Source organism: Acanthochromis polyacanthus, chromosome 5 (genome assembly GCF_021347895.1).
Source record: "Acanthochromis polyacanthus isolate Apoly-LR-REF ecotype Palm Island chromosome 5, KAUST_Apoly_ChrSc, whole genome shotgun sequence".
Classification (NCBI taxonomy): Eukaryota; Metazoa; Chordata; class Actinopteri; family Pomacentridae; genus Acanthochromis; species Acanthochromis polyacanthus.
This window is the reverse complement of record NC_067117.1, coordinates 3,738,639-3,760,935: the sequence shown is the minus strand read 5'-3', so window position 1 is coordinate 3,760,935 and position 22,297 is coordinate 3,738,639. Positions and strand designations below refer to the sequence as shown.

The 22,297-nt window shown below is 36.3% G+C and overlaps 2 protein-coding genes and 1 long non-coding RNA gene across 4 annotated transcripts in view; 1 reads left to right on the top strand and 2 right to left on the bottom strand.

Moving 5' to 3' along the window:
* LOC127533914 (CD276 antigen homolog) overlaps positions 1–22,297 on the bottom strand; it is a 244,219-nt gene that overhangs the window by 101,124 nt on the left and 120,798 nt on the right. The window lies entirely within an intron of this gene.
* LOC127533912 (CD276 antigen-like) overlaps positions 1–22,297 on the bottom strand; it is a 61,320-nt gene that overhangs the window by 22,406 nt on the left and 16,617 nt on the right. Inside the window, exons 1-2 of one of the 2 annotated variants that reach the window (XM_051947908.1) lie at positions 8,147–8,414; positions 500–805 (exon numbers count right to left, since the gene is read on the bottom strand). In XM_051947908.1, coding sequence (XP_051803868.1) covers positions 500–805; positions 8,147–8,210 — 370 coding nt within the window. In that variant the 5' untranslated portion in view covers positions 8,211–8,414. Of the gene's footprint in view, positions 1–499; positions 806–8,146; positions 8,415–22,297 lie in introns of those variants that run through there. The other variant, XM_051947909.1, reaches the window with a different exon arrangement.
* LOC127533918 (uncharacterized) lies at positions 69–20,775 on the top strand. Its single transcript, XR_007941806.1, has 2 exons — positions 69–448; positions 20,554–20,775. It is a non-coding gene; the product is annotated as an uncharacterized LOC127533918 (long non-coding RNA).

Here is a 22,297-nt window from a genome sequence, read left to right as displayed (position 1 = left end):
CAGGGATTAAAATCTGGACTACTGAGCAATGATCATGAAGCTATCAGTGTCTGAACAGAAGTCAACGATAAAAATCAGCTGTTTACAATTAAGATGACATTTTCCTGCCATCCCTTCATCCAAACTCTCACCCAATCAGTGGAGGCAGACGGCCGCCTTCCCTGAGCCTGGTTCTGTCAGAGGGTTTTATTAATCCTCTATCTGAGGAGTTTGTTTCCATCGCCATTCATAGAGAATCCAAAAGCATCTTTGGATTGTTGTTGATTCTGTTCATAATTCATACAGTCTGTATCTTACTATGCTAGGTGTTGTTAGATGACATGTTGTCAATCTGCACCATATAAATAAAACTGAACTGTAAATGTCCTCAGTTATAACTGCTAATAGTCAGAATTACATTTGGTATTTCCTGTTAATATCTACAACAAAAGGTCTGAAGTAGAACGAGGTTCTCCAGATGTGACCAACAAACCTGTCAGCTGCTGACTGTTTCACTCACCAACAACAAGCTCAATGTAGAATCTTTGTTCCTGAAGATGTGGGAAATAGCAGGAGTAGTATCCACTGTCAGACAGTGTTATGTTTCTGATGGTGATGGAGGCGTTGCCATTTTTCAGTTTGTCTGGAAAATGAGACACTCGTCCTTGGAACTGTGAGTCTCCACTCTGATAAGTGCCGTTGTTGTACAGAAACATTTCCTGTTGACCTTTTATCCAGTCAAACAAAGCAGGTTCAATGTTCTCAGGGCCGAGGGAACACGGTAAAACCACGTCTTCACCGACTCTCACCACCACTCTGATGAAACCTTTTGAGAGATAGAAGCATGTTAGAATTTGTACATTTACATGGAAAGTTATCTGGTTAAAGCAGAAAAAACAGCTGTAACACCAGAATTTAGATAATTAAGAACTTAACTAATCCTGAAGGAAATTCTTGTGTCAGACAGAAAAACAATCACATAAAACTACAATACAGTATAGTAAAAATAAAAATAAGTAGGTCTCTGGCAGCGACACTGAAGCAGTAAAAGTTATTAATGAAATTATTCCAGATATCAGTTCATTCATCCAGTTTCTCCTTTTTAACCACATTTATTTCTGCATACTCTGAAATAAATCACTTCATGAGAAACACGACCCAACATTATTATTTGTCTGATTTTAAAGGTTTATTATTATTATTATTATTGTGTGTTTGATGTTTATCAGTCAGAGAAGCTGAATACATTCAGGTCTCACATGTTTATAACAATCCAACAGTTTATTAGCTCTTAATTTTTAGTATTTTATATTTATTTTATTCTAAACATTGATCTTACAGCTTCTTATCCTGTTTGCCAGTTATTCTTTTTGACAGATTTGTTGCTTTTTGTGCTCATTTCTTTTGGTGACTGACTTGCTTTGGTCAGCTGAGGCTGTTTTAAACTTTAAACCTGCTGTAAGAATAAATCTGATTTGATTCCACATTATAAACTGCAGACTATATATATTTATATAATATATCTGTTGTATGCTAATAAAGGAACTTATCAAACAAAGACACACTCCTCCACACTAACAATGCTTTTCTGTTACTTAAAAGTCCTTTGATGACATTTATTTGACTTTTTAAATCCTTCATCCGTCTTTAAAAATGACGATAAAAACAGGTTCAGTTTCACAGGAAATACAAATATTGCATCATAAATATATTCTAAAATACAGAAACCTTCAACTGCAGTGAAGAAATCTCCCCAAAAACCCGACAGATCAGTAAATACTGCTGTTAGATTCTACTCCTTTGTTGCTATTTTGGACTTTTTAATGATTGTTTTCAGTTTATTTCTGCAGTTTGACAGAAACAAACTGACCTGAAGCTGATTTAAAGGAGAATTCTGGTCAGATGAAGGTTGAACCATGAACACAGATCACCTGTTAAACATTTTAAGTTTCTATTCTGTAATGATTTTAACTACCAGAGGCAAACTGGCACATCTGTGTCTGAGAACGTTTGAATAAATCAAAGTAAAATGGGTCATTTTCTATATTTATGTTTGTATTTTGGGAAAAACATCAGATTCATTCCAAAGCTTCAGCTCCCAGTGTAATATAATTCTATAAGATGAACCCATTTTACACTGTGGAGAAGAAATAAATGATCAAACACAGAAATATCAGGTCCTGATAACAATTTAATCATTTTGATTAAAATTAACTTTTGGGTAAAAAAAAAATAAAAAACATGTTTTTGAGGATCACAGCAGACATGTTTTCTTGAAAGAAACCAAATTTTTAAACCGGATCAAATATAATTTCCTTTAAATATGTTATCAGGAGCTACTTTACTACTTAGAAATAATTTTCACAGCGATAAGAACTCCTCGTGTGTGGAATTATTGAAATAAATGTTAAATATATGAATATTTTTAAGTGCAATGCTGAATAAGGAGGTCTGTGTGGTGATCAAAACAGGTTTAAAGGTAAAAAAAATCAAGAAAAAGGAGGGCGACAAAAAGAGGAAATATTTTTCAAAGGTTCACATCAGGACAGATTTGATCTGATTCCACCTTAAAACCTGGAGATTACATGAATAGTCACAGTCTGTTGTATGTTCAAATTAGATTAATTCATGCAGTATTCAGTATCAGCTAAATATTTAATTATTTTAACATCCAAAAACATCTGTTTTATTCAGCAGACGTCTATTAGACAGTCGGCTGTAAAACACATGAAGAATCCTAGAATACAAAACTTAGGCAGAAAACGTCAAACAGCAAAGAGAGATAATTTTCATGTGCTTGGAGCAAATACACATTATATTATGGATTTTGGTAAACTATGTTTTGATGTTTGAAGCGCTGAACTGCTTCCAGCGTCATTCAAGTGCGTCAAACGTCACAAGTTGCATGTTCAGACCACGCCTCCGTACAGCGGTTTGGTACATTTGCTTCATGAGTAAAAAAAAGAGATTCTCTGTAACCAGAGGGGAAATGGAGGGTTGGACGTTTTAAGTTTTGAAACTATGAATAATATGTTCAAGATTTATTGGTTATGTCGCCTCATCAGAGAAAATGTTAATATGTGGAATACAATACCAAATTATGTGTTCAAAAAATTAGGAGGAATTCATTTTTTACTTAAATGTATAAAATTGTCAAAATACCAATTCAGTTATCAAACTTCCATAAACAGGCGTTGCTCTCCTGGGGGCTGATCTACAAACGCGGCTTCTCACCATTCAGCTGCTACATATGGAACAACCAACATATACAGCACAGAAACAGAACAATATTTTACTAATCTTGGTTTGATCAGGGAGTATTATGGGTCAATCAGTTAATCGATGAACAAGGACAAATCTTACCGTACAACCAATTTATTAACAAATACCATCAGATTGTGAGATGATCTCACAATCTCACAAACAGAATACACTACAAATTCCAACACAATACCAATAGAAATTCTGCAGCTCCTGAAAGGTTCCCAGTTCCACCCTCTGACTCAGAAAAATGATGCCAAATTATTCATCCATAACATACCAAAGTCTGCTCAAATAAATTTATCAGGAATCTCATTCAACCCTCAAATCGACCGGCAGCCAACTCTTACTGGAGTTCACTATATGGGGAAATAAACTGGAGAGGGGCGTGGCTGGTTGGAGAGAAGCTGCTCACTCACAATAAGGTCAAAGAAATATCATACAAAATCTGTCACAATGTATATCAGCCCGACTCCAAAATTTGGGCCATCGGTACCAAACAGGGGGGCAAATGCTGTTAGTTATTTTTTGAAAGGTATACATCTGTAAATAGTAAAAATGTATGATAGCAGTGAGAGTGGTAGCTTTCTATAAAATATAGGCATGTCTAATATGCAATGTTGGTCCTTTTGATAGCTTTTGCCCATGATGACCTTTAAGAGAATTTCTGTCAATAACTTAAAGTAGAATAAAAATATCATGACAAATTTGGTCTTAATTTAAAGCCAGGAGACAGGTATTTAAGACAAATATTCATATGTGGTAAAATGTAATTTATTTGAGATGAAATTTGCGATTATATTTACCCCTACCCCTTAAAATTTGAAAATATTTCGATTTTGGTCAATGTTTATTGTTTTTTTTCAACAATAAGGTTCTTAAGAATAATTATTTGACCTTTAATACATTTACCAAGGCCTTTGGTACAAAATGCATATTTGTTAATGACTTATTGTGCATATTTTGCTGCAGATTTTGAGGAAATTAGAAAAGTAGTCGATCAAATTATGATTTTCAGCAGCACATACTTTTTGAAGAACATTTTGTAATAACTTTTGTTCTACTCAGGGTAGAACCACAAATAATATACCACTAAAAAGCTAATGCAATATACTTTTACCCAAAAATAAAAATTTAGGCCTATCCTAGAACAAGTTGCCACAATATGTTTATTTGTTTACCCCTACCCCTTAAATTTACTGATACGTTTGCACTGTGGTTTCATTAGAATACTTATGCAGTGGTATAACAACCAGATAACAATCATGTCCACTAGGGAATCAAATATAGGTCTCTCTCTCTCTCTCTCTCTCTCTCTCTCTCTATCTGTTGGCAAGACAAAGCATGTTTATTACAATTTAATCTCTCTTTGTTTCTCTTAAACTATATACAAAGTCTACATGAAGCTCTTTTTCTACAAAGCCTTATAACTAATGAAGAACGCATCGTACATGGTGACCACAAGGAATAAAAGCCAATGTTTGTGTTAAGCTAATATTCAATTATCAATATACATGACATAAGGGGAATGTTTCAATATCTACAGCAGAATATGTAAACATGGCGGAAACCATTGGTTTATAGACATATTTTACTGATTATGAATAGCCACTCTGTACACTGTGAAAACCTCTTACACAACGCTGAGCTTGCATATGTTATAGTTTTTAAGGTTGTGAGAATAATTTAATAATCAGGCTCGTCAATTTCGTCTTCACTTGATATGTCCACTTCACTTTCTTCCTCATCATTTGGTTGGTTAGTACAGGTTTTAAGTTTGCACATGTGAGTGCACCTCAGTCCATTTGCAATGCATGTACACTCAGGTGCTTTGCATGACCTTGAGCAACTGCATGCCAGCAATTCCAGGACCGAAGATGGGGCTGGAAAACCATCCATCCAGTCAGTGGCTAGCTTACTTTGTCCTTCAACTGTTTCCATACTCCATCCGTGGCCAACTGGGCTTGGAACATCAGGGTGACTCATTAAACAACGTCGCCATATAGCAGTTTGATAATTCGCTCATTGAATGTGTTTGTATAGGCAATCCTGACATGGTGGCAGTTGATGTGATTCTACTTCACCCTTTTTTGTGCAAAATAAGTGATACCGCAGATCATTGATTTTTGCCACTTTGCTGTTGGACACATACAACTTGCATGTGAACTCTTCTAGTACCTCGTACCAGGCCCGGACTGGCAATCGGGAGAGGCGGGACTTTTCCCGGTGGCCTGCCTCCTTATTGGCCTGGACAGGCCAGCCACGGACTGGCAGGCCAATGAAAAAAGTTGATCGGCTTTTTGGCAGACAGGCCAGAGACAGCAGCGCTAGAAGCCTTACAGAGGACACGCCCACCCTCCTGTCACTCACACAAAGCAAGCGCTCTGAGCTCTAAATCAGAAGGATAGGGATTGGTCAAAGTGACATTTTTTTAGAAGCAACGTGCCATGATTGGTTAGTTGCTTTATGGCCCGCCCCTTCATAGCGAGAACGGGGAAGCATGCACTGCAGAGCGGTGATATGAGAGTGAGGCCAGAGAGTGGAAGGAGCGAAGATTATGGAGCACCCTTACTTCAAGTAAGTTTACAAACGGTCGGTTCTTCTCACAAATGCATCATCAGACTTCAAAGGCCAAAATATAATAAAAATGTCTGGCCCAAATAAGCTCCACAGGTGTCAGGTGGGTTGCAGGAAGCCTGAAAACGTTTGAGACCCCCTCTTCAGGTAGGATAGGCAGTTGACTTACAATTTTCAGTTATAAAATGAACATTGGTGTTTGCATATACTATTAGCTATGACCAGCTGACATCTAAATGATTTGCTGACAAAATAATATATATTTTATAAATTCCACATGTTATATAAATAATAGGAAAAGGAAAACATTGGAAAAATTGGTGAGGGTAGTGAAGAGATTACAGAAGAGAAAAGTACTGGACTGTATGGAGCTGTCGTTATGGTTGTGTTTAATAGACTTACTGTCTGTTTAGTAGTGTTGTAATTGCTATAACATAACTGTAAAAGGCATATTTTTGGAAGGAAAAAAAACAAAATTTTGGTGCATTATCCACGTGACACAACCCTTGCGGTGGTGGAAGTGGCCTGACTGATTGGAAATCTCCCGGCCTGAATTTCTTTCCCAGTCCGGCCCTGCCTCGTACAGAGCTGGTGCGACATTCCATTCCTTGCCCAGTTGACTGAATACTTCTTGTGTTGCCTGGTCCTTCCTAAGAAGTTTCAATGCTGCAAATTTACCCTTTCCAGCAAAAGTACTGACACTGTCACATCCCGTAAAGGCATTGATGGCTAAAAGTCCTTTACACACATTAGGGCCACATGCAGTTGCCACTTTACTGACAATAACGTTTTCTGCACCGAATATGAATATTTATCTTAAAGGTCTATATCTTAGCTTTTGATTAAGCCCATATTTGTAATAATATCTTCAAACTGTCAGAAGATATTAGCAGACAACCACTTAAAGGGCACTGTAGCCAAAATACTGTAAAGGAAACGACCATGTATATCAAACATGCCAATATTTTACAGAAAGCTGCCACTCTCACACTGCTATCATGCATTTTTATTATCTACATATATACACATTTCAAAAATTAATTGATAGCATTTGCCCCCCTGTTTGGTACCAGTGACCCCCCTCTGGCTGACAGACTACAATGTATATCCGGCACAAAAAAAAAAAAACCCTGGAGTGGTTTAAATTAAATATAGACTATGTAGCAGTCTTTAACCAAGTTTAAAGGCCGCTGTGGAGCGGACGGGATATTACTTCTGGACACGTGCTCTGGGTTTGCTCTCCATTCGACACACCTGGTCTAATTACCTGGAGCTTTTAAAACCCAGGACCCTAGCTCCCCCTACAGATCAACACAAAACTTAATATATGGCCAATCCATAGTAAAAAATAAAGAAGCATAATAAACATAAATAATGGCTCCAACAGACTATAACTGTGACTTTTGCCAAACAGAACCAGAAACCATCATCCAGCACATTATCAGTGCTCATAGAGTAAAAACCTCTGGAATCATATACAAAACCTAATCCATAACAAACCTGGACACAGGATCGGCCTCCAGGAGAGCCACATCCTCTTTCAGTTTGAGAATCCCTCCTTAACTTACGATCTTTCCCTTTTGTTACAGACTATCATCATGCTGGACAAACTTCATATTCACAAAACGAAGTGGGCGAAGAAAAAAACTAATGGAAAACAGTTTGAAAATGAACTCAAACAATACTTTAATACAATAACATCTGCAAACAACAAAGCTATAAAAATATCAGACTTGTTTATTAAATACTTAAAATTCCCTGATTTAATATAAATGTGTTTATATTATTAATTATTAGTTAATTTCACTCTCTTCTGCTCACAATATGGACGAATATGATCTGTTACCCATATGGTTGTAATACTCCTTTTATATGACTCTTTGTGTTTACACTGTAATATAAATAAGTTGTTGTTTCCATTTTCTGTTGTTCTCTATGATCATTAATTTAAAGTTTGCTTCATGAGCTACTGCGCATGCGTCCGAGCGACAACCACGTCCGAAGTATATTTATTTCCTCCATTTTGTAACCGCTAAACATATGAAGAAACGAAATCCTCCATGTTTAATATTCACACATATTAAAACATGAGAACCAACAGCAGTAAAAAACTAAAAACACTCGATAGAGAACATTTATTGGTGTTAAATTCTGCTTTAAATCTGTTTAAAACCGTCAAACTTCACAGTTCCAGCCTGAAAACTGTTTTGATGAGGACGAGCTGTCGAGCTGCAGGCCGTCAGAGTTGTGTGTCTGTTGCGTATTTAAGACTCGTGATGTGACCCGACAGGAAACAACAACAAACTGTATTTATAAAGTTAAAACTCACCTTTATCTTCACATGTGATCGATCCAGTGATCATCAGGAGACACAGGAGATCGACCAGTTTCATCGTTTCTGTCTGATAATTTCACCTCAACCTCACAACGTACCAGCGACGTATTGTTGGTTTCGATTTGACGGCTTCAGGTTGTGCAGGTAGACTGTACCTGCAGCTGGAGGCGGAGCTTGGAGACTTCACCAGAATGACGAACTAAATTCTTCTTGTTATGAATAATAATACTGATTAAAATAGCGTTTTTCAAGATACTCAAAGACGCTTCACAAAGTAGGGAGGGACACAAAATAATAACAATAATAAATAAATAGAGTATCGTGGAGAAAAGGGAACATTTCTGCGTCAGTGTTGAAAAGATGGGTCTATGAATTTCTTGAATGTGGAGAGTGAGGAGGATTCTCTGGTGCTATAAAAATAAAATAAGCTGTTCACATTTTTTTACGACTGTTTTTGCCATTTTATCTGTGTTTTTTGTAGTTTGTGATGACTAGGTTTACACACAAACTGATTTACAGGAGAATTAATGTAAATAAAATGAACAAACAGATCACAGGTCATCTCTATAGCATTTAAAAGCTGATCTGTTGTAGTTAAAAGTCAAGATGGTGAGGAGGTTCTGCAGCAGTATTTGTTTGTGTACGGTGTTTTCTAGATGACAGACAAGTGAACATCCAACAACATCCAGTAGATCTAATAATTCCTAAATATATGAGTTCAAATATGAGTTTTCATAAAGGATTAAGCATTTATGGCAAAAACTAAAACATTAGCAGACAGCTCAATCAGAACAGTATTGACAGATTTCGATCAAATTGTCACTGTATTGGGTTATTCAACTTCACCAACATCAAAATTGTAACAGAACAGACAGAAGTCCAGCAGCGGTTTAAAAAGTATTGAATTTCAAATGCAGCAATTTAGCAAAATTCAGACATTCATGTTCAAACCAGCAACAGAAGTTTGTGTGTTTCTTCCATCTAAACCCACAAAGGTGTAACAAGGTAACCAGCCTCATGTAGAGACATGTGCTCCACCAATTCTCTCCTCCTGTTTACATCAGTTAGTCGATTTATTTATCAAAGTGTTTCTAGAATTTGGAACACTTGAGTAAATTACATCTAACTCTGTGCAACTGTTTGTTGAGCACATGTCTAATTAGACCATATTTACTCCTCACTTTAAGCTGACGTCATTTATGGTGCAGTAATGCTGCATTTATTCATTCTTCATTCTTGTATATATTGTGCATATTGTTGTTATTATAATCATGGTCATTACTGTACATATAGTTAGTGCTGCTTTGAAACATGTTGCTGTTGTAACTCTGGAAACTTCCCCTGATGTGGAGAGTAATAAAAGATGATCTTTTCTTATCTCAGGAGTTCTGCTAACAGGGTCAGATTTTGTGGTGATAAGCGTTTACCTTTATAGGACCTTTATATTACATGCATAAGAACATGTATGTGTTTTGTCTTTATTTGTAGTATTCAGTGTTTTATTTGCATGTTTTAATGTCTGTGCATTGTTTATTTCACTTAGTGTCCAAAATGCAGCAATATGATCTTATTTAGTCTGATTTATTAATACTAATTCTGGTTTTATTGTTTTGCATGTCTTGATTTGTGAGATTATTTTAAACAGTCAGTGACAATCCTCATGCTGATGAACTTGTTTTGTTCCAGTAAAATAAATAAATCCAGAATAATGGGGCAAAATCCAATGAAGCAGATGTGATCAGATGGTTTATATAATCTCGTTGTTTTACTTAAAATATGTTTAAAAGTTAAACACCTCAGAGCCACCTCTTTAGCTGCGGTAATCTTTGAAAACAGCAGCATGGAGGTCCCCATTAAACCGTGTATTTTACTGGTGTATTTTAATTTTTTACTGTAAGTCAGAACAATAACGATATGATGGATTTATGTTAAAGCTGACAAGAAGAACATTTTGCAGCAGTTTATTGACGTCTGTGTGTTTTGAACAGGCATCAGTACGGTCACCTATGATCTGTATTACCGTTGTAACAGCTTCCTGAATATCAGCAGTTAATCTGAACACCGGCAGGGCGTGTTGTTGGTTTGATTTTACAGTCATGTCATGGAGGCGGAGTCTGGACACGACAGAATCCAGGGTTTCACCGTCTGTTGGAGCTTAAGGAACTAAAAACAAACAAAAAAACAACTTCAACAGTAAAAACAATCAGTCAGTCAGACAGACTGTTGTTGCTCTGAACTTTAAGATTTAAATTTCTTTGGTAAATTCACAACTTCAGTCTCATTTTAAACACTTTGGCTCAGCGTCTGTTGTCTGAAATCTGTTGTAGAAATAACAGTGATGTGACTATTAATGATTTTCAGCCTTAAATAGGAGAAAATAAAGAGGCAGGTTTAGAAACAGCAGAATTCTTCTTCACAAAGAGAGCAGCCAGAGCTCCACTGATCACTTTAAATGTGTCAGATGGTTTTTAAACATTTCACCGAGTTCATGATAACAACAGTAAAGTGGAGGTTAAATGTTCACATCAGAAACCAGGTGAAAAGTAGAAGTTAAAGGTGCAGCAGCATCAGACTGGACTGGTCCATGTGAGGCTGCAGTAAAGAGACTCTGACGCCACCTGCTGGTAACTGGAAAGAACCTGAATGGTGGAAATGGAAGTTCAGACAAACAAAACATCGAGACAACACAGTCCTGCATCCGAGGGGAAAAAAGCACAAAAAAGCTCTCACTGACTTTGATTTTTCATGTAAGTATTTAAATTCAGCTGCTCTTCATAAGCAGAAGTTCTCACATTTCTCTTTTCCATCAGAACGTTACTGAGGCAGAAACCAGATCAGTTCAGTTTAAAAGTGTACAGATGCTGTGTTGGTCTGATTGTGTGGAGAAAAGAAATCTGCAGGTAGTGAAATGCAAGTACCAAACTTTACATGTATTTCTTTAATATCTGTTTCTGCAGAGTCTAAGTTGACTATTTATGCACATATATCTGTCTGCATACACTATACACTCAGTGGCCACTTCATTAGGTACACCTGTTTAACTGCTGATAAACATAAATATCTAATCAGCCAATCACATGGCAGCAACTCAATACATTTATCCATGTAAACGAGGTCAAGACAACCTGCTGAAGTTCAAACTGAGAATCAGAATAGAGAAGAAAGAGAATTTAAGAGACTTGCTCTATTTCACAAACTGATCTACTGGGATTTCCAACCTTCTCTGGGGTTTACAGAGAAACATCCAGAGATCAGTTGATGGACCAGAATGTCTTGTAGATGATTGAGGTCAGAGGAGAATGAACAGACTGGTTGGAGATGATAGAAAGGAAACAGGAACTCAGATAACCACTGGTTCCAACCAAGGAATGCAGAACACCATCTCTGAACCACAACAACCTTGAAGAAGAAGTTCTACAGCAGCAGAAGACCACAGCAGGTTCCACTCCTGTCAGCTAAGAACAGGAAACTGAGGCTACAATTCACACAGACTCACCAGAACTGGACAACAGAAGATGCTGGTCTGATGAGTCTCCATTTCAGCTGAAACATTCAGATGGTCAGAATCTGGTGTGAACACCATAAAGCATGGATCCATCCTGCATTTTATCAACGGTTCAGGCTGCTGATGGTGTCATGGTGTGGGAGATATTTCCTTAGTACCAACTGATCCTGGTTTAAATCCACAGCCTACCTGAGTGTTGTTGATGACCATCTCCATCCCTTTATGACCACAGTGGACCATCTTCTGATGCTACTTCCAGCAGGATAATGCTCCATGTCACAAAGCTCAGATCACTTCAAACTGGTTTCTTGAACAAGACGATGAGTTCTCTGTCACCAGATCTTAGTCCAGTAGAACCTTTGGGATGTGGTGGAACAGGAGATTGGATCATGGATGTTCAGCTGATGATTCTATCATGTCAATATGAACCAAAACCTGTGAGGAACGTTTCTAATGCCTTGTTGAAAGTTTGACACCAAGAATGAAAGCAGTTCTGAAGGAAAACGGGTCCAACATTTAACTCGTAAGGTGTACCTAATAAAGTGACCGGTGAGTGTAAGTTTAAAGTCCAAAAAAGTGAACATGTTCAATATGCTTAAAGTAAACCCAAAATCTAAATAAATAAGTGTATTTTCACCAATGTTTTACCATTTGCTTTTATAGCACTTTGAACTGCATTTGATTTTTATTATCTAAATGTAAAACTAATAAAGGTAAACAGGACAACATGTTCAATGTGCAAAATAATGTCACTAAATACCAGGTGCTGTGGATGGAAATCATTTTTATTTCTAAGTACAAGTTCCAGTGAGCAGACAAAAATAAAATATTCACAACAATTACAGCATGATGAAAAACATTAAAATTAAAGTCAGATTGAAGGTTATTTGCATAGTTTGTGCTACAGAAAACCTGTCCTGCATTAAAAAACACATTAAATGAACAACACAATTAGAAAATCAGGTAAATTAAACACAGAGTCTGTCACTGTTATTTAAAAAAAGAAAAGAAACCACAAGTGTATCATCACTGGCATCAGTCACTGTCATCATTTTTCTGCACATTTTTACAAAAAAAAACCCCTCAATCTTAACATGCTCATTGCAATGATAAAAAACAAGTAGACATAAATAAACATACAAATAAATAGGAGCATGATGTGAGTTCATTGCTGCACTAAAAAGGCACAGCATCAAGTGAAACATCAACAGGATACAGACTTTCACAAAACTCTGAACTACAACTCTGTAACTATAAACTTCAATACATTTGGATGGAAACTTTGCAGTATAAAAGTTTGTATCAAAAAGGAACAGTCAGATATTTGACCAAATGTTAGAAAAGAAGAAAACACTCCGCTAAATCTTCGCCAACCTGTAACAATGAGGTTATATTAGCTCCAGGACTGAAAACATGTTGGGTTCTTTTCAAAGTCACAAAAACATCGACCAGCAACACTAAAGCTCATTTTTTAACTTCAGACATTAGATGGCAAAGAAACAGAGGTGGAAAAACAAAACCTTGTGCTTCTGTGAGATGAAAATCTCTCAACTTCACCGAGTCCAAAGGTGAAAAACCTCATGTTTATGCTAAGCTAAGCTAAGCTAAGCAGCTAGAAGTTGTAGCTTCATATTTAACATCTGAACATGAGTCAATCTTGACAAGCTGCTCTTTTAAAAGAAAAAATATAAAAAATTGCAACATTAAATAAGACCAGTAGCAAAATTTCACATTTTACAGTTTTGTTCAGTTTACATTTTATAATCCTCCTAGCATCAGACTCATCCTCTGTAGAAAGATGTTTCACCATGCTGGATGTATCTCCAACAACTTGCTCCTCTGTTCACTGTTTCTGAGCCATGCTGCATTTATTTTATTTATCCAGTAGCTTTGATTGTCCTTTCACAATAACTTTAAGACAAACTTTAAGTTATTTTGAATCATTTGAGTCCTTGTCGACTGTTTTCTGTAATTTTGGACAAATTTTAGTCAATTTTGAGCAATAATCTGAACCATTTTTGAATGGTTTCCATTATTTTGACACATTTTGAAAATAATATATTTCCATGGTTACAGCCTCTATAGACTTTTTCTCTCTACTCTGTCTGTAGAAAGACGTTTCACCATGCTGAATGTATCTCCAACAACTTGCTCCTTCATTTTTTTCATCCAGTCGGTTTGATTTTAATCTCAGTCTAAAATTTTCAAAAATGATTAGTCCAAAGTCACATAAAATTTCCAGAATAACTTCAAATTTATCTAAAATGACTCAAAATAACTGAAAACTGTCCAAATTGACTCAAGAATTACCTTAAATAACCTGAAAACTGTCAAAACTGATTTGAAATGCATCCAAAACAACAGAAAAGTTCTTCAAACTGACAAATTTCTGGACATTTTTCAGTCTAATTTTTCCGTTTTGGGCCATGCTTTACTTTTTTTTATTGATCCAGTCTGTTATATTTTATTTTCAGTCTTTTCTCTGTGAAAATTCAGATTTTCCACACTTTAGCCACGATCCGACCCATAGTGCAATTCTGTAGGTAGCTATAATAAGTAACACATTTACCTTAAAATGTGTAAACATGAAACAGTAATGTCTTAAAAGTTCACAAAACTAGTGTTTGAAATTCATCATTTTTTTAAGATTGATAAATGCATTAGGTTGTTGCTAGAGGTACGGACCCGTACCCGTAGCCTGTGGACTACGGATACGGCACTTTCCATTTGCCAATCAGATACGTGAGATCTGGTCACGTGACCCCAGGTAGACGCTAGCGGTACGGACCCGTAGCATCGGTACTACAGGTACGGACCCTAAACCTGACCCTAACACTAACCCTAACCTTAACCTTTGCTTACCTTTCAACAGTTTGCAGTGGTTAGCAGCTTCTTGACTCACGAGACTCGCGTATGGGTCCGTATCTGTAGACACTACCAATGCATTAACAGAACAGAATGTAACAAAGTGCTGAAAGTGTTCCTTAAAAAAATAAAGGAATGCAAAAGTATTGAAAGTATTGCAATACTTGATAAACGATCTGATACTGGTACTGTAGCAACAAGGATCGTGATATATTGCCAAACGATACTTTGTCCCAGCCCTATCATTTATGATATACTGGTGTGGCTGGGTGGGGGCAGGGCAAGAGGGATGTTGTTGTTGTTGTTGTTTTTGTTCTGTTCTAAAAATCGAAAAATAATAAAATAATAAAAAGAATATTAAAAAAAAACCTCTGATTTTCCACAGTCGAGTCATGAGCTGTGGTGAGTAGTGCAATTTTTTTTTTTTTTTGTCTTTTTGCAGAATCTGGCTCTTTTGGGGTTATTTTTAAAAGTGATATTTCAGTTAAATATAACAATTGTGTGGTTATTTTTCATATTTTTGCTGACAGACACTACACACCACACAATACATTCCCAGACTGTCAGAAAGTTCAGAAAATGGTGACTGGTTTCTGTTTTTATAGTTTGGGGCTCAGAGGGTTGAAGAATCAACATTTTTACATCATCAAGTGCTGTAACTTTGGCAGAATGCAAAAACAGACAACTTCTCTGCTTTAACTCAATAACTCTGAATAAAAAAGGTCTTACACAGACATACATCTACACTTTTATGGCAGTTTTCTTCCTTATTGATACTCAAAATGTTTTATAATATTTCTCATTCACACCAATGGAGACAGAACTTCCATTCAAGGTGCTGTCTGTCATCAGGACCAACTTGTGGTTCAGTGTTTTGCCTAAGGACACTTCAGCATGTGGAGAAGTCGGGGATTGAACCACCAACCTTGGTATTAGTGGAAAACCCTCTACCACCTGAGTCACAGGAAAGGCCTCTAACATCCAGAACTCAGCAGAAATGAAACCACCAATGTGTGTTATCAGCTAAATGTGAAATGATTTAAAGCTGCTTCATCTACAGTAATCAGATTACTTTTAGAGTATTTCCTCTGATGTCGAATATAAAACTAAAAGTTCAGATTTACCAGAGATAAAATTCAGGCCCCACAGTGAAACTCAATGCTACAAAAGTCAGTCCACCTTTCATTATTGAGGTTCTTGAACACTTCATACGTCCTCCTTTATTTCTGATCAGACTCAAGTTCACTCATTTCTGCTCAAATGTTTTCACGTCTTATTTTTTTTCAGCTGCTCTTTGCTGGAGGGTTTGTCCCTTTAATATAAGCCAAAGCTTAACTATTGAATTCAAACCAGGACACACACTCCAGGTTGTAGTTTTACTTTGTTTTTGTGCAGAAACTCTTTTTGTGATTTAGTTCTTTGGATGGTCCTCCTGCTGGAATATTCCTCTTCATCAACATTTATCCTGTCAGCCAGTGTTTTGGTTTATCCACAGATCTCCTTCAGTAAATGTCATCCCCTCAGCACCTTTTCCACTCATGTAGCCTCACATCATCACTCTCCACCTCCGTTCTTCACTGTCAGGACGATGCATTCACTGGTCGTCCTGGTCAGGTTCACACCAAACATCTGGACTCCATCTGAGCCCAACTCTTTTATCTTCATCTGACCAAAGAATGTTCTCCAACATTCATCAGGCTTCTCTTCAAGTTCTTTAGCAAAGTTCTGTCTAGATGTTTTACTTGAACAGCAAACAGGAGTTTATTTCTTGTCCTCCGTTCAGAGGTTGATGTTCTGAAGTGTCCTTCACTGTCTGAGCTTCACTAACTCTGATTTCCATTGATAACTCCAAGACTAAAACAGCTGTTTTTACAGCTGGATTGTGAAAGTAGTTCACTGTCTGTGGAGTCATTTTAGGAGGACGACCACTGCAGCCATGATCAGTAGAACTATGACTCCTTCTAGACTTCCTGATTGCTGCTGACTCTGTGGTTCACTGATGTTTAGTTGATCTTGGATCTTTTTCCATCCTTGAAGCCTCACAGTCATATTTTTGAGTTCCTCTGTTCATTCTTTTCCATGTGGAGCCATGATGCAGACACAGATACAGCTCATAGGTGGACTCAGTTTAGTTTTAGTGATCACAGCTGGATTCACTTTGGTTTCATTGAGTTTCTACTTTGGGGCCTGAATTTAAATACAGTTTTTCTAAAGTATTTCTTTTGGATTGTTCATAACACAAAACACTCTACTTGTTGAATCTGTAATAACTAATTTTGAATCATTTGACATGTCAGTGATGTTTCACTTCTCCTGTGTTCTGTCTACAAATGATTGGATTTGGTGTTGAAGAGGTAGTTCAGGAAAACGTCACTGAGTTCAGCAAAGCACCGAACTTTAAAGAATTACAACCTGATGTCGACTTTCTCTTAAAAAACAAACTGACTGGGACGGTGCCGAGGAAAAATCAGTTTGTACATCAGAGACAGTTTACATCAGGCGTCTATATCAGAAATACTGACATACTTACTGGTTAACATGCAGTATCTTGAAAATCATTTTTTACTTTTCTCTTCCAGTTTTTCAAGTACTGAATAACAGCTGGGGCTGGTTGTTTGGTTTATAATGCTACTTGTTTCTGCTGGGGGGTCTTCAAAGCTTCATCTGCTTCTTCATTTGGTTCTCTTGTTTCTTGAGGTTTTAACAGGAGAGAAAATAACTTGAGAGAACATTCAAAATTTCCATGACTAGAATTAACTAACATACAAACTGGGCACATGTTGGGGTCATTCCATCACAAATCAAGTTTTTACAACAGTTACTGCTCAACCCTCTCTAACTTAGCCTGAAAATTATAGAGCATAATATTTAACATATAAAAGTACATTTATTCTCATGATCATTGTAGAAACTGTTTGATAGAATCAACATAGATCATCTTCCTCTGAGTTTACTACATATTTATAGGAACTATTGAGGAGTTTACTCTCCAGCAGCTCTTACAATAAACAGATATATGTATAAAGTATTAATATATAACAGCACACTTTGTTCCTCCAGCCTACAAAATAGGATCTGAAAATAAAAAATGTGCCTGTATGAAGGCATTAAAGTCTTTGTTGAAACCACTCTGTTGTCAGTAATGTCTGCTGTGTGATAAAGTATTTCATATTAAAAAGTATTCTGTATGTTTTGTTTTGTATTATTGTGACATGCAGCTACATGTGGTTCAGAAAGTATCCCTAGTGGATTGAATTTGAGCAGAAAGATGGAACTTTTTATGACGGCTTCAGTTTGTATTTGTCCAAAATCTACTCGTACAATATTTCAGACTATGATTTAAAGACGTGATGAGGAACAACAGCAAAACATTTCAGGCTTTAACCTTTAATAGTTTCGACAAACTGTCGTTCAAAAGCCTTAAATTTGAATTTATGAAAAACCTGCTCAAAGTGGGTCCACAGGCAACTTTCAATAAAAAATCTCAGAAAGTACTTAAACTATTATGCAATAAATTTAAATATCAGTAGTTAATGAGTTTAAAGCTAATCAGAGACATTTGACCAGAACAACAACACACTGCTGGTTAAATCAACAGACAAATGATACACTACATATGACACTGAAATACATAAACACTGTTCCAGTAAATTACAGCTGGAGGTCATTAACCACCATAGAAGTCTTTGTCATGGTGTCCATTGCTAACTAAAAGCACACAATGCTCTCTGCTGGGCACCATGAACTGTTTGCCTCCTCTGGTCGCTACAGCATTAAACAGTAAGAAGCTCCATCTGCTACTACGGTTAATCTACAATACTAGAAGTATGAAATGATGATGGATATGAGGCAGCACCTTATACTGATGTCAACACATTATGGATGTTTTATTACAACATAATATTTCAACTTACCTCTCATAGATCTTCTCCTGCGCCACCAACACCCAGCTACAACTAAACCTAATATGACTACAATCACACAGCCTACAGTGACACCAACAAGTACTCCAATGGATCCTGTTCCTGTTTTGTCACCTGTAACACAAACAATTAACAGTCACAAACTAATCAAAGTGAGCAGAGAAATAATCTTCCAGCGTCTATTTAAAATAAAAGACAGGAACATCTGGAGGACCAAACTTACTAAAGATGTCTACAGAAATCCGAGCTTCAGTGATGTGGTTGAGTTCCTTCTGAGCAGCTACACAGCGGAAGATGCCGGGTTTGGTTACGTTAATTTGAAGCATCAGAGCTGGAGGGTAGTGGAGACCATCTGAGTCCTCAAGCTTCTCCATAGCAGGAAGGATGGTCCCATCACTGTCAATCCATGAAATCTGTGGTTTTGGAAAAGCCCCACGAACCTCACACTGCAGCAGCGCCTGGTCTTTTGTTCTGTTAAGTATCATGACGCGTGGCTTTGCATCTATACCTGTAAACATAATAAAAATATCAACTTCATAGAATCAAAAACTGTGATAGGTGAACAGAAAACAGTATCCACGAGCAGAAAATCAACCTTTCTACTCTGTGAGCACAAAAACAATCCCAGAAGCAGCAGTGTAGTGTCAGAGTAGGACGTACTGTGGCTCGACAAGCTTCAAAACATGAAGAAAACCTTTTTTCTCTCCATGCATGTCAGTAAATGTATTGTAGATCAGCTGTAGTACCTGGTTACTGTTACGTAGTTACTGTTTAATACTGTAGAGACCAGAGGAAGTCAGTGGTAAAAGTCCACTAGTTGTAGTTAAGTTACAGATATCTACCATGAACATTTCTACCAAAATAAATAACCAATCACTGACATAAAGAATTAAATTTACTGATCAGAAATTAATTATATATCTGTCACTGACTTTGAATTGAAGTCAGTGGTTAAAGTTTACTCGTTGTAATGAAATTTCAGATACCTTAAATGAACATTTTACTCATAAAAAAATCATTTGTTAGTGTCTCAAATTAACATTTCGATGAGTGAGAAGTGAATCATTTACAGCTGTAATTAACTTGAAGAGAAGTCAAAGGTAAAAGCTGACTAGTTGCAAAAAAGTTACCAATATTTATAATGGACAGACCCACTGGTAAGAAATTAACTGTTGATATCAGAAATTAACATTTTGACTAATGAGAAACACATGAGAAATATTTGTGATTGAGTTTGAATAGAAGGCAGTGGTTAATATTACCTAGTTGGTGTGATTAAGTTATAGATAAGTTATAGTTATCTGCAATGGCATTTTAAATCCTAAAAAGTCAATTGCTGATGTTAGGAATTAAAATCTTGACAAATGAGAGATAAACTAAAACTATCTGTAACTGAGTTTGAATAGAAGTCAGTGGTTAAAGTTTACTAGTAGTAGTGAAGTTTCAGATACCTGTAATGGACGTTTCACCTTGTACAGAATCATTTGTTGGTGTTTAATTTACATTTCGACAAGTGAGAAGAATATTTTGACTAATAAGAAATAAATGACAAATATTGGTAACTGGATTTGAATAGAAGTTAATAGTTAATACCACCTAGTTGTGATTAAGTTATAGATGTCTTCAATAGCATTTTTAATCCTGAAAAAATCAATTGCTGATGACGGGGTTTGAAATCTTGACTATTGAGAAATGATCATGGATCTATCAGTGTTTGAACAGAAGTCAACAGTAAAAATCAACTGTTTACAATTAAGATGACATTTTCCTGCCATCCCCTCATCCAAACTCTCACCCAATCAGTGGAGGCAGACGGCCGCCTTCCCTGAGCCTGGTTCTGTCAGAGGGTTTTATTAATCCTCTGTCTGAGGAGTTTGTTTCCATCAGCGTTCACAGAGAATCCAAATGCATCTTTGGATTGTTGTTCTGTTCATAATTCATACGGTCTGTATCTTACTATGCTAGGTGTTGTTAGATGACATGTTGTCAATCTGCACCATATAAATAAAACTGAACTGTAAATGTCCTCAGTTATAACTGCTAATAGTCAGAATTACATTTGGTATTTCCTGTTAATATCTACAACAAAAGGTCTGAAGCAGAACAAGGTTCTCCCAGATGTGACCAACAAACCTGTCAGCTGCTGACTGTTTCACTCACCAACAAAAAGCTCAATGTAGAATCTTTGTTCCTGAAGAAGTGGGAAATAGCAGGAGTAGTTTCCACTGTCAGACAGTCGTATGTTTCTGATGAGGATGGAGGCGTTGCCATTTTTCAGTTTGTCTGGAAAATGAGACACTCGTCCTTTGAACTGTGGGTCTACACTCCGATTAGCGCCACCGTTGTACAGAAACACTTCCTGTTGATCTTTCGTCCAGTCAAACACAGCAGGTTCGATGTTCTTAGGACCGAGGGAACACAGTAAAACCACGTCTTCACCGACTCTCACCACCACTCTGATGAAACCTTGGGAGAGATAAAAACACGTTAGAATTTGTACATTTACATGGAAAGTTATCTGGTTAAAGCAGAAAAATCAGCTGTAACACCAGAATTTAGATAATAAAGAACTTAAATGATCCTGGAGGAAATTCTTGAGGCAGATAGAAAAACAATCACATAAAACTACAATACAGTATAGTAAAAATAAAAATAAGTAGGTCTCTGGCAGCGAAACTGAAGCAGTCAAAGTAATGTTGCAGATATTAATGAAATTATATATATTGATCTTACAGCTTCTTATCCTGTTTGCATGTTATTCTTTTCTCCAGATTTGTTGCTTTTTGTGCTCATTTTTGTTGGTGACTGACTTGCTTTGGTCAACTGAGGCTGTTTTAAACTTTAAACCTGCTGTAAGAATAAATCTGATTTGATTCCACATTATAAACTGCAGACTATATATATTTATATAATATATCTGTTGTATGCTAATAAAGGAACTTATCAAACAAAGACACACTCCTCCACACTGACAATGCTTTTCTGTTACTTAAAAGTCCTTTGATGCCATTTATTGGAATTCTTAAATCTTCTTTAAAAATACTCTACCTGATGATAAAAAAACAGGTTCAGTAACACAGAAAATACAAATATTGTATCATAAATATATTCTAAAATACAGAAACCTTCAACTGCAGTGAAGAAATCTCCCCAAAAACCCCACAGATCAGTAAATACTGCTGTTAGATTCTACTTCTTTGTTGCTATTTTGGACTTTTAATGATTGTTTTCAGTTTATTTCTGCAGTTTGACAGAAACAAACTGACCTGAAGCTGATTTAAAGGAGAATTCTGGTCAGATGAAGGTTGAACCATGAACACAGATCACCTGTTAAACATTTTAAGTTTCTATTCTGTAATGATTTTAACTACCAGAGGCAAAACATCTGTGTCAGAGAATGTTTGAATAAATCAGCGTGTTTCTACTGTTAAAATGGGTCATTTTCTATCTATATGTTTGTATTTTGGGAAAAATATCAGATTCATTCCAAAGCTTCAGCTCCCAGTGTAATATAATTCTATAAGATGAACCCATTTTACACTGTGGAGAAGAAATAAATGATCAAACACAGAACTATCAGGTCCTGATAACAATTTAATCATTTTGATTAAAATTAACTTTTGGGTAAATTAAAAAAAACATGTTTTTGAGGATCACAGCAGACACATTTTCTTGAAAGAAATTAAATTTATTAACTGGATCAAGTATAATCTATTTTAAATATGTTATCAGGAGCTACTTTACTACTTAGAAAAAAATGTCACAGCGATAAGAACTCATGTGTGCAATTATTCAAATAAATGTGAAATATATGAATATTTTTAAGTACAATGTTGAATAAAGAGGTCTGTG